Genomic DNA, 12,144 nt, shown 5'->3' on the forward strand with positions numbered 1-12,144 from the left:
TGCAGATGCATGTGGGTGCATGGCATTGATTGATATTGCTCGCACGTGCGGTACTAGGTTGACCCCAAATGCATGTGGCCCAACATGGCGTAACGTGCCAGCAGTCGACTTCATGTTTTGAAGCTTTAGATTTTTAATGTTTGCCGCATGCCTGGCCACGGATGATGCCACGATGCCACGCTCCACGATGGACCAGCCTTGAGCACAAAGCTAATGCCGGTGTGTCACGGCCACGTGTGCCTCACGAGCAAGGCGTCGTCCTCACCCCATCCATGTATGAATCACTTCACTGCTTTGTGATGCTTGACAGCTTTCAACTGGCCCCCGCCTAATCAGATACCATCAGGATGTATACAATGGGCAAGTCTTGGCTGTTTCACACAGGCCCCAAATGCATTGTTTCAACATCACGGCACACTTCTTCGTGTTCGCGGTACCTTGCCTCTGTTCAACTCCTATCCGTTCACCGAGCCCTGTGCTATGCCCGACCCCTGAGCGGACCGTTTACAATCGCCCGACGTATCGCAGCGCCAATGCTGTGAACCAGAGACAATTCCTTGGAGTCATTATCTCCAGCATTGTCTGTACAGGCCCCGATATCAATTTCCCTCTAGCCGCATAGGCTTCCGTTCCGGCAGTGGCATGATGACGCGGACTTCCTGCAATGGCAAACTCCGGAGGAGGCTTTTGAGAGTCCCATGTATTGCGAATTCGAACCCAGATGGAATGGAAATGGTCTGGTCTGTACGTAAACCTGGTTGGAAATGCCCCCATTGCATATACACCACAGGCAAAACTGGCATACATGCCGTGGCAGTTCTCATATGTGTTAACACGGCTCCTATATGTTCATTTTGACTCTTGTCTTGGAATAATTATCATCCCGCAGCCAAACTAATAGATGCTAGCACAGACTGACGTCTCTGTCAGATACAATTGACTTTCTTGGCCGTGTGGCCTGCGAGCTCCTCACTTCTTGCTGACCATGGACTCACTGTACTCTGGCAACCGTCCTAGCATTAGCCATGAATCGTGGCCAACCTCCCTGTCATCTTTTTAACCTTTGTATAATGTTGCCCGAATCTCCGGGAGCTCCTAAGAAAACGCCCTGAGTGTAACACATTCGTATAGCTCAAACCTTCGACTCGGCATTGACGGGTGTGTTGCTCCTGGATCCCGAAATCTATTTCCAGAAACACACCGTTGTACAGTAAGGGAGAAAAAAAGAAACGAGCCGTCACGTCGTCAATTAGACCAAGCATGTCTACTCGTCTCCGAATTGCTGTTTTCCATGGACCATGTCACAAGCTTCTTCGGTGTTAAGAACAGTCTCAGTCCTAAGCGATTCCTCTGTTTCCTGTCACCACCACCGAACCACCGAACCAAAAAATCATGACGAGAAACGCGCCTAACCATACCGTTTGGCGAGACCGATGGGACGTGGCCATTCACCACCTGTTTTGGGTTGTATGTGTTTCGGCAATCTATCTCGCAACCGAGTTGACAATCTGGGGCCTGAGCTTTGTACTGGCATCTGCGCAACTCCAGTACTTTGGGTCTATTGTCGGCATGATTGTCATCTTCTCCGTCATGGCAGCTGCTGGCCAGGTGTGTCCGAGTTGCGGCGACTTTTACCACCGACATATCAAATCAAAGGTTTGTGGCATCCCCTTTCTGCACGCGCAACTCGGAGGGGCACGAGGAGAAGGAGGCTCACTCTTGCTTTGGTGCAAACACACAGGTGGACTTTATCAACGCCCAGCTCGGGATTGGATTCAGCGTGCCCATAATTCTGCTCAATCATGTCCTTGTCATCCGGGACATTGGCTACATCATCGCAACGTCTGGTGAGTCTCCGTCTCCAACAGGCGAAACGGCTGTCCTTTTCCCGTCACACGTTAACAGACGTGTAGCTATTACAAACGTAGCCTCGTGGACTTTGGTCTTCTTGCTGTCCCTTTCGGGCCTATTGCTCCTCACCACTTTGCAGCCATACGCTTCGAAACACGTACAAGGCAAGGAAAACAAGGTATCCGCCTTTGCTTCACGCTATGAGGTCGGGGGGACTATTCGGCGGGCTGCAGCTCAATGTTACGACCGGCCATGGCAGTATTTGACATCAGATGATTCGGTTGAAAAAACAGAGGACCGAATATCCTCCCGCGCTGACGTCAAAGACGGAGCCGCAGTGAACCAACCCGTTGTGGAAGCCAAAGTCCAAGATCGGGATAGAAACCTCTGGCATATCTTGACAAGTAACGGCTACGTTATCCTGTGCCTTGTCGGTATTATAGGCATCGGTATTCCTCTGGAGCTCGTCGTTCACGACGGCAGAGCGCTGGACGGATTCTCCCTATGGCTCTGCTGGCTTGTCGCCATACGACTCCAGCGCACGCTCAAGTCGTCGAACCTCTTTGGCTCCAACGTGCGGTGCCGTCACAGCCTCGCAACCATGGTCAACCCCGTCCTGGTAACCACCCTCCTAATGCTTGGCTTCACCCGTATCAGGGGCCTGCTCAAAGGCAGCCGCGGCATCGCCAAGGTCCTCGGAGACTTCAGCAGCGGAACTCCCCTGTACACCATCTGGACAGCCGTCGCCTCGGACTCCCTCATGCCGGACAGCCCAACCCCATGGTTCGGCGCAGGAGACTTCGCCCTGTCCCTGCTCGAGTGCGGCATTGTCGCATGGGGCTTCAAGCTGTACGAGTGCCGCAAACAGCTCTTCAGCATGTCCGGCATCTCCACCTTGCTCTTCTCAACCACAGCCGCCGCGGGCAACGTCTTCCTCTCCGTGATGCTCGCCCGCGCCCTCGGGCTGCAGCCAGAGGAATCGCTGGCCTTTGCCGCCCGAAGCGCCACCCTCGCCCTCGCCAAGCCCTCCGTCAAGGCTCTGGGGGGCAACGTGGCCCTCAACGCCACGCTCGTGGTCAGCAACGGCATCCTGGGACAGCTAATGTACCCCGTGCTCCTGGACAAGCTGTCCGTGCCAACGGTCCAGCCCGAGCCGCAAGACAAAGCCGGCGAGGGGAAAATCGACGACGACGGCCCGGTTACCGTCGCAGCTGGGACTGCCATCGGCATCAACGGGGCCGCCATGGGGGTATCGTATCTCTACGAGGTGAAGAGTCGCGCGGCACCATACGCAGCGCTATCCATGACTATGTTCGGCGTCATGACAGTCGTGTTTACAACCTTGGAACCATTCAAAAATACCGCCCTGAAGCTGGCTTCACGGTGAATAACGAGCCGTACCTAGATGATGAGGCATACGAGGCTTATGAGAAATGGACTTGATTGGAAAAAAAGCTTCTTTTTTGTTGCCAGGAACTACTTTATGCCATCGCTGGACGATAGATAAGAGTCGGCTTTTCCAACACGTGGCATTATGAATAACGGGTACACAATGAATAGGTAGTATACATAGTCCCACATGATGACTGCATATACAGCTTGCTTGTTCATACGCTGCAATATAGTTTTGAGGCGGCAAGGCAGAAAAACATGGCTGTAATTGAACATGATAAATATGAGCTTCCTGCGCGTGTTAGGAGGGCTCGCGGCATCGATTCACCACGATATGTTTCGCTTTTTTTTTTCTCGAATTCGAATCGAAACTTGAAGCTTTTTCAATATGTAAACTCGGCATTGTACAATTTTCTCGCATTGTCCTGTGGCCACCAGTACCACGGCAAGATGGGAATCGCTTCCACCGCCATCATCATCACCACCGTCAAAAAGAACTGCTGCTCCTCTTGAACTACTCCAATCTGCGGCAATGATTAGCAATCATCTCCCATCAAGCGTCGCGGTTCTTCGACTTACCTCTCAATCAGATGCAACCCACTGGCCGTCTCGACGACGCCGCTCATCTCGCCAGGCTTAAGCGCAAAAGCCGCATCCTCAAACTCCTTCTGCATATCCCCACGGCCAAAGTAGCCCAGGTCGCCGCGCTTACGGGCAGACGAGCAATCCGACTCGGTAGGGGCCAAATCGCCAAGAGAAATGGCGCCAGACTTGATTTTTGCTTCGTGGGCCTTGATGATTTCCATAGCGTCGTCCTTGGAGCGTGTAATTTCGGACTATGGCGCCGTTAATAATATTGAACTCTTTTCATGCTCGAGCCATGGACAAAGGATTAATCCATACTTCTCGCCAACTGCTAGGCCGTCTGCTATCCTTGTGCTTCACCAACAAGTGTGCGGCGCGAATCTTGCCGTCAGGAACACCTGGCACCGCGCCGGGCCGCGAGCCGGCGCTGTGGTGGGCTCCCATGTAGTGCTTTAGCTTCTCGGTGTCGGTGCCTTGCGGCGGTTCCCAGCGGGAGACTTTTTCGACAGAGTTGAAGTAGTATGGGAGATTCTTGGAATTGGAGTGGCGCACCTCCCAGTTGGGGGGGAGACCTGTATCAGCCTTCGGAGTTGTTAGCCATGTCTTGCGAGGGAAGAAGAGGGGTAGGAATTGTGGCATGCCATGACGACGGTGAGCGCAGCGCAGCGCAATGCAGCGAGTGCTGCGTCGGTGACGAGCTGCGAGTTTCGGGGGGTGGACGGGGAGTATTCTTGACATACCATGATGGGTGGAGGTAAGAAGATGTGCGGATGCGAAGAATGGGAGAGGGGGAGGTTGCGGTGGCAGAGAGGAGGAGAGAGAGGCAGCTGTCGATGAGGATGATCGGCAGGCTTGGACAAACAATAGGTACACCAAGTATTTATATAAAGATGGGGATGGAGGAGAATGGCAAAGCGTTGCAGCGATGCACTTGTCACGTTTTTGGGTCGCGGATGCAGAGTCGGAATCGGAGTCGGAGTCGAGAGGTGGTCGAGGGCGAGGTGAATAGGACAAGGAGCCGGTCGGTTGGCGATGATGCGCTTTGGACGAGGCAGCTTGAAGAGCTTTCCCCAGGCGACCCGTTGACGGGTTGACGGGCTGACGGGCTGCCGGGGGTGGACGAGGGCAGAAACAGCGGGGTATCTAGTCGGGGCTCAGGGCAGGGAATGACGTGCCCCGATGGGCGAAGACGCGCAGCCAGCCAATGGGGTGCGGTGCAGACACCAGGCCAAGTGACCTCGTCCAGAGCCGTGCTAGCGGTACGTGCTAACATTGAACGGACATGGAGCGCTTGAGGGCGCCTGGGTGCCACCAGACCAGGCATGCCAGCAAGTACTCCGTACCTAGCAGTAGGCACGGGCAATCAATTTCACCAGGCGCCTCCTGGGGCGGCCCCACGTCTCGAGTCTGCTGGACAACAGGGCGGTTGGCTGGTTGGTTGGATGCACGTGTGGCTTCAATGTTCCCGGAGTCCGGGATGGAAATCAAATCTTGACTGCTTAGATTGGCCCTGTTGAATGAGGGGGTTGCGATATTAGTTGTGTGAGTGGAGAGCCTCGTGCCAGACAAGCTTTTAAATGTTTAGTTGCAAGGTGTTTGGCCATTAGCTCTTGCGCCTTGCTTAAAAGACTGGCATCGTTTGACATTGACTGAACCTGCTCCCCCGCGTGAACATGTCGACTGGGACTAGTAGGAGTAGATAGAGTTTGGGCGCCAATATTCAAGCATGTACTCCATACAAGCCACTAATCAAACAGTCCATCACGCGATTCGGCCTCAACCACCGGCGTCCCATTTTAAAAGGGTCACGTTCCAATGTCTATGGAGGTGTTCCGGGTGATGTGTTTATCAATGGCTTCCGTTTTGACAATCCCTCGGATGGTGATGCTACAGATGACCCTACCTCGCCAGGTAGGTAGGTTACCTAGGTACATGCACGTGGGATTGCAGAGTAATGAATGCATCGAGACAATGTCCATTGTATCCCTCCGAATGTGCGCAGGTCCAATTTTCGTAACGGGCCAGGGTTCTAGCCAATAATAAGTAACTAAGATTTTAAAGATACATAAGTATATAAAAATATACTAGTTTATTATACTTGATAATAAAGAATCTTTAAGTATCATGAAAGAAGTGGGTTGAATACATCAACTGGACCTGCGCACATTCAGAGGGATGAGTGTCTGACAACATTCTGTGTGGGACGGGGCTGTTCTGTTCGGTGGGTGTTTTGGGGAAGATCGTAGCAGTGACCCTGCTTCAATCGTGAACTGAGACTCTTGGCTGTGCATAGATGTGATAGTCGACGGCCAGGGTCTGATTTGTCTTCGTTCTTGGGTGAGATGATCAATGAATGACTGGCCAACATTGTTGATCTGACCAAGTCACTGAGTACCCAATGCATGATGACTCCGAGTCCATCGACAACAAGCATTCAGCCGCCTGGGAATGAACGTAGTACTCGGGACCACAGACAAGGTCCAGATCATGCTGGACAACGACGCCACCCGCTTAAAATATGGAAAAGGCCAGGCGACTGACTGAAGAGTCGCAAGACACCTCTTGTGAATAGTCATCTGCATTCCACGTTGAAGTGACCAAGTGCGGGCCCAGATTCCGTCAACATTGAATACTCCTCTTGGTAATTACATAATGCGTGGCGTATCTCTGCCTGCTGGCTTGCCCCACTATTCGTCCAGGCCACCCACTTGCCCTCAAACTCGCCTCGCTTTGCCCAACCACCACAAAAGGGCCTTGCCTCCCATTCATCAACGCGTCTTGTTGTGTTGCTTCTTCATCAACACAGGCCATCTTCGACCGCTGCTCATTTCGCAGAGCCAAGGGCGCCGTCGCTGTCTCTACAAAGGTTTCGGCCCGGCCATTCAACGACGCAGTTCGCCACGCTTGTCGATCCCATCCACCGCTGTCGGAGAAGCTGTCCAGATCCAATCCAACCCAACATCATTCAGCAAATTTCTATCTTTAGATAAACACATACGCTGTAGCAATGGCCACTCCCCAGTCGACAACCTCATACGAAGACTCCGGCTCCAAGAAGCTCGAGCAGATTACCTTTCGATTCTGTTCAGAATGCTCCAACATGTTATACCCCAAGGAAGATGAAGACGCGCACAAATTGCAATTCACCTGCCGAACGTGCCAGTACACTGAAGAAGCCCAGTCTACCTGTGTGTTCCGCAATGTCCTGAATAACTCTGCTGGCGAAACTGCCGGTGTGACCCAGGATGTTGGATCTGATCCAACGGTTAGTCATGTCCCGCGTGTCATCTGCTTATATTGTGGCTGCCCTGTTTTTTGCTATATCTGTGGGGATTTGGCAGCAGATATGACTGCACCTCGACGGGAGGAAGAGAAGGATGATGAGGCAGAGATGGAATGGACCAGCCTGAGCCAATTCGTCCCATTGGACGGTTACGATGACCCTTTTGCCGAGTACGACGAAGAACTCATGGACGAAGCCGAGGACGAAGTCTACACCCCCACCTCGTCTGATTTCAGTTCTGTTGCGAATTCGGAGTCAGGTCTCTCAGACTACCGCGTCAGGACCATTACGTGTTGATTTGGGGTCAAGATCAAGTTATGAACTTCTGCAATACGTGCAACATTTACCAACGTCAAACGGCATCGCTCACGTCGATATCAGTATATTCATTACCGGGACTGGCAACAGGGCAGGCGAGTCTTTATTGTGGTGCAAGCGTAGCTAGGAGTTGCGGCGGATGCGCGTGTCCTTTTTTTGTTGGAACTCGTTTATCTTGCTTTGAACTTGCTGGCTGACACGAGTTTTGCTTTTCCTTCTTGGCCACAGCTCCCACGGTCGAACAAGACGTGCCCCAGGTGCAACCACGAAGAGGCCGTGTTTTTCCAATCTCAGGAGCGAAGTGCCGAAACTGGCATGGTAAGCCATCCAACAATCCAGTTAATGCTCTTTTGAGTCATGATTGAGTCTCAAATTTGTGGGGTTTTATGTGCAGCTTGCTAACTTGGCTGGACGGGAAGAAATTGTTTTATGTCTGCTGCGAATGCGGCCATATCTTCGACTAATAGTCATTACGAGTCATGATACCTCCCCAATATCCAGACCGGGTTTATGTTACTACATAGGTGGATAGATGGGAAAGAAGGATGGGATTGGTTTGATTTGCATTAGATTTGATTATGGGCGTTTCAGGACAAAGAAAACGGCGCATTGTTTACTAGAGCTACTGTACATGTTTTTGTTCATGCAAAACTGGGCATGACCATTGGAGCAAAGTCAGTAGGAGGTGGAGGATTGTAGGTTGACAATGCAATTACATTGCTACAAAGTCAAATTAATATTCACAGTGTGATGAAGTGAAGTTTAGTGGCCAGTCCATGGTCATTAATGTACATTTACATGTTATGAGATTGGAATTAAGCTTCTTGCTCTAGTCTAAACGCCTCGCAAATGCCAAATATAATTGTACAACGTATCCCGTCCTATGAGGGTTTCATCCTTTTGACCTCCTTTCAGATACCCTTTAACTGATCTTCATCGCCTGTTCCTCTCTTTGCTCAAAGCAAATGCCAACATTGCCTCCCTTATGCTTGCATAGGCGCCATGGACAAAATCTTGCTCCACTTCTTCCTCTTCAACTCTGCGCCAACGACACCATTGATTCGTGATCCCACCGGATCGCCAGACTTGTTGAGCAAGACGCACGCATTGTCGTCGAAGCGGACCACGGATCCGTCACGTCGCTGAGTAGGGTATTTGGTTCGCACTACAACGGCGTGTCGAATATCGCCGCGTTTGACCTTGGCGGCGGCTGAGATGCCCGCCATACCAGAGGACGAAGCACCTCTTTGTTCCTGGACGACAACGACGATCCGGTCACCTGTACCAGTTAGACCTTGTTTTTGTGTCCCCCTTGACCCGGCGCTCGGAGAGCATGGCAGCGACGTACCTATGCGAGCATGCCGCTTTTGACCGACGACCAGGGCGCATTCGACGAGGGCGGCGCCCGAGTTGTCGATGCAGTTAAGCATCGTCTATTTTCCATTAGAACACACGCATAGAATAGATCATTGTCTTCCGACATACCTTTAATTGAATCATTTTGGCCTTATCCGCGCAAACTTCAATGCTGCATCATCTCCTCAGCCAGATCCCAGTCTTTCAGCTTTCGGCTTCGGGAGACTTTTCGGAAAATGACAGTCACGTGCACCTGGCGCCACGTTTCCCCAAGAAAGGCAGGCACCCCCCTGCATTTCGAGCTCCTGCGCATGTACCTCCTGCGGTTGCTGGGCCAAAGTCATTTTATGGGGGGGCTGGGCGGGCCTACATAGCGCAGGGGGCACATCAGAGGGGGGCTTGGAAGGAAAGCCGCAATTTGGAATGGCTCAAGCTCACCGGCAGGACTCAACACAACTTCACTCCTTCGAGTTTGATCATGTATGAACCTGCCGGGTCCGTGGTCGCGTGTCTCTGAAGCAGGGAGCTCTCATTTCTGAACATACCGTCTCTCACTAATCACTCTCCTTTTCCGATATTTCCTTCCGTTGTCCACATGGTCTGCCGGCTTTGAGTGCGAGGTGTACACTTGGTTTGAGACGGGTTGAGTATGACATTTTTGAGGAAGGAGCGGGCTGCGAGCTGAAACTTGGTCATTTTGCCCGGTCGACTGCGGCTATCCGGCTGGGGGTGAGATAAGCGCAAAGCGGCATTTTCACCTACGGCTCAGGTGTCTGTCAAGTTCAGCTGAGGGCGAGGCTTATTTGGACAGGTTTCTGGCCCAGTGGACTTGGGATCTTGCCACGCTTCCGGATCGCGGGGGGGCGCAACGCTTTCACAGAGTGTTATTGGCAACGATGCCAGCGCCAAAGGCTGCGCCGGCGAGGCATCGCCTCACTTTGGCACAATTATCTGCCTACGATGACATCTTGACGGATGCACTGGTCGACCATGTCAGTGATTCTGCGGTCTGGTGAACGGGACCCTCGGGGACTCAAAGAACTAACGGTGCGTATACAGGTCTATTACTGGACGACGGTCCCCAAGAATCGCCCGTCATATCACCCCTCGCGGGGTCTGTCGGAGAACGCCATTGCGAAGATTATTCAGGACGAGTTGGTCCTGTGGAAAGACTTGGCGGCGGCAGAGGAGAAGCTGCTTTCAATGGATGGACTGAGGAAGTTCATGAACAAATTGAAGACAGACAGGGAAAAGGACGACTTCAAGCGACACCTGCGACGGTACTTGCAGATTTACCTGCCGGATTGCCCTTGGGAGGTCAGCTCCACTAACCGATATACGATTGTCTCGCATGAAGCAAGTATCACGGCAAGGCGGTACATTAAACGTAATGAATCGATCAAGTACCTGTCGGGTATTCAGGTTGTCATCACGCCCGAGGAAGAGACGGAGATTGCGGCACGGAAGAAGGATTTCAGCATGGTCATTAGCTCGAGGAGTAAGAGCACAAGCCTGTTCATGGGTCCCGCGCGATTTGCAAACCACGACTGTAATGCGAATGCCAAATTGATGACGACTAGCAACGCTGGCATTGAGATTGTTGCTATACGTCCGATTGAATCGGGCGAAGAGATTACTGTCACGTATGGAGAAAGCTATTTTGGCGAGGACAACTGCGAGTGTCTATGCGGCACATGCGAGAAGGGACTAAGGAACGGTTGGGAGCCTGAGGAAGGCGCCGTAAGTCTTCAGACAAGTGCGGAAGAAGACAGGCCCGAGACGTATGCTCTGCGGCGACGTCGACGGGAGGATAGCGTTGGTGGATCTCGAACTCCCTCCGTTACACCTGGAATTCGTCCGCGCGTTCCAAGAACCAAGGCAAAGAGCTCACGGCTCAGTAATGCTCACGGTTCGTCCGCCGCGGTGTCGCCGGCGCCTGGCTCACCAGTCGGCCGAAAACGAAAGGCTGATACCATGGCAACGCCGCCCATCACACCGGCAAAGAAGCCCAAACACACGATTGAACAAGAGCTCCGTCCTGCGGCTTCAAGAGGAAGTTCTGTAAGCGAGAGTATATTGTCAAGTAATGGGGAGGCTATTGAGACAGATGTCACATCGCCCGAGAAGGACAGTCCTGAGCCCGTGCCTGAGACGCCAATCAGGTTGTTGGCAAATCGGCTGAAGGGGAGCGCCGACCAAAAAGAAGACCACACCATTACAGCCATTGCACCCTTTTCCCCTGAGAGCATACAGAGTCAACAGTCACCACAATCCACCAAGGACGGCGACACGAACGAATCATCCGCGACGTTGAAACCAGAACTCAGCGCCATGTCAATATCGGCTATTCTAAACGCACCTAGCAGCTCTGAGCCGGAGGTTACGGCTCCTATTTCCGCGAGCATAGAGGCAGTTGATATGTCCCAAATAGCCACAAACGTTGACGAAGAAGAGCAGCCTCGGCCCAAGAGCAGACGACGCAGTTTTAGTAAGCAGGCTTCACCCCCAGCCAAGGTGCGCAGACCTGGTGATTACGTTCTCACGCCATTACTTCTTTCTGAGCCGGAAATGGCATGGATTCAATGCACAGTCTGCAACGCATACTTTGTACAGCAAAACGCTTACTACACGCGGTCGGCGTGCCCCCGCTGCGAACGACATTCCAAGTTGTACGGATACATCTGGCCCAAGACTGAAAAGGCAGGGCCCTCGGATAAGGAGGAGCGGATCCTGGATCATAGGATTGTGCATAGATTCCTAGACACGAATGACGAGCGCAAAGCTCGAGGCAGAAAGTGTTTGCCGGAGAGGGAGGAGACAGAAGAGCCGAGTGAGCCCGAGAGGGGTCGGAGATTACTGCGTGCACCAATCAAGAAGGAGAAGTCTAGCGACGAAGTTCAAGACTCGGTGACGGTCAAACTTATCGAAGAGTCGGGACTTAGGCGAAGCGGGAGACCCAGAAAGTGTAGGTGCGGGTAGGACTTAGTGCATAGCAAATGGGATGACAATTGTCATGGGGTGTTTTGCACCACCACGAAGGGGTCCGGAGTTTATGGATTCATTCTGTATCATACGCTTCAAGGCAGGATAGATTAGCATTTGGCGATTGCGGGTGATGACTGTTGCCTTTTGAGCTGGAATGTATGGATTTTGCATGCGCCCGATTAATATCTGCAATACAGATAACACCGTGTGTGGTTCTTGATATGTGAAGTTGCATCAACAAGCACTTGAGCAAAAAGGCAAAAAGAGCATGTTGGAAAGAAGCTCATGGGTCGTGGCTAGCGGGGGTTTACCGTAACGGTAATGTTGAAATTAACTTTAATTTACAATGCTCCATTCGTATGTAGGGAGGGAGA

General features: G+C 52.2%; 5 protein-coding genes across 5 annotated transcripts; 3 read left to right on the top strand and 2 right to left on the bottom strand.

Moving 5' to 3' along the window:
* Window positions 1–1,392: 1,392 nt before the first annotated feature.
* MAA_07109 (LrgB-like protein) lies at window positions 1,393–3,238 on the top strand (the record flags this gene model as incomplete). Its single annotated transcript, XM_007825107.2, has 3 exons — window positions 1,393–1,656; window positions 1,742–1,847; window positions 1,914–3,238. The coding sequence occupies 3 exons, from the start codon at window positions 1,393–1,395 to the stop codon at window positions 3,236–3,238; spliced, it is 1,695 nt and encodes a 564-aa protein (XP_007823298.2).
* A 580-nt stretch (window positions 3,239–3,818) lies between these two features.
* MAA_07110 (peptidyl-prolyl cis/trans isomerase) lies at window positions 3,819–4,571 on the bottom strand (the record flags this gene model as incomplete). The annotated part of the gene is made up of 3 exons (XM_007825108.2): window positions 3,819–4,079; window positions 4,147–4,410; window positions 4,479–4,571. The coding sequence occupies 3 exons, from the start codon at window positions 4,569–4,571 to the stop codon at window positions 3,819–3,821; spliced, it is 618 nt and encodes a 205-aa protein (XP_007823299.2).
* A 2,264-nt stretch (window positions 4,572–6,835) lies between these two features.
* On the top strand, window positions 6,836–7,408 carry MAA_07111 (DNA-directed RNA polymerase, M/15kDa subunit; the record flags this gene model as incomplete). Its single annotated transcript, XM_007825109.1, has 1 exon — window positions 6,836–7,408. The coding sequence occupies one exon, from the start codon at window positions 6,836–6,838 to the stop codon at window positions 7,406–7,408; it is 573 nt and encodes a 190-aa protein (XP_007823300.1).
* A 1,004-nt stretch (window positions 7,409–8,412) lies between these two features.
* MAA_07112 (50S ribosomal protein L14) lies at window positions 8,413–8,859 on the bottom strand (the record flags this gene model as incomplete). Its single annotated transcript, XM_007825110.2, has 1 exon — window positions 8,413–8,859. The coding sequence occupies one exon, from the start codon at window positions 8,857–8,859 to the stop codon at window positions 8,413–8,415; it is 447 nt and encodes a 148-aa protein (XP_007823301.2).
* Window positions 8,860–9,681: 822 nt separating this feature from the next.
* On the top strand, window positions 9,682–11,764 carry MAA_07113 (SET domain protein; the record flags this gene model as incomplete). Its single annotated transcript, XM_007825111.2, has 2 exons — window positions 9,682–9,777; window positions 9,845–11,764. 2 exons carry the CDS (start codon window positions 9,682–9,684, stop codon window positions 11,762–11,764), a joined length of 2,016 nt encoding a protein of 671 aa, XP_007823302.2.
* Between the last annotated feature and the right edge of the window lie 380 nt (window positions 11,765–12,144).

This window comes from Metarhizium robertsii (assembly GCF_000187425.2).
Source record: "Metarhizium robertsii ARSEF 23 chromosome Unknown MAA_Scf_2, whole genome shotgun sequence".
NCBI lineage: Eukaryota > Fungi > Ascomycota > Sordariomycetes > Hypocreales > Clavicipitaceae > Metarhizium > Metarhizium robertsii.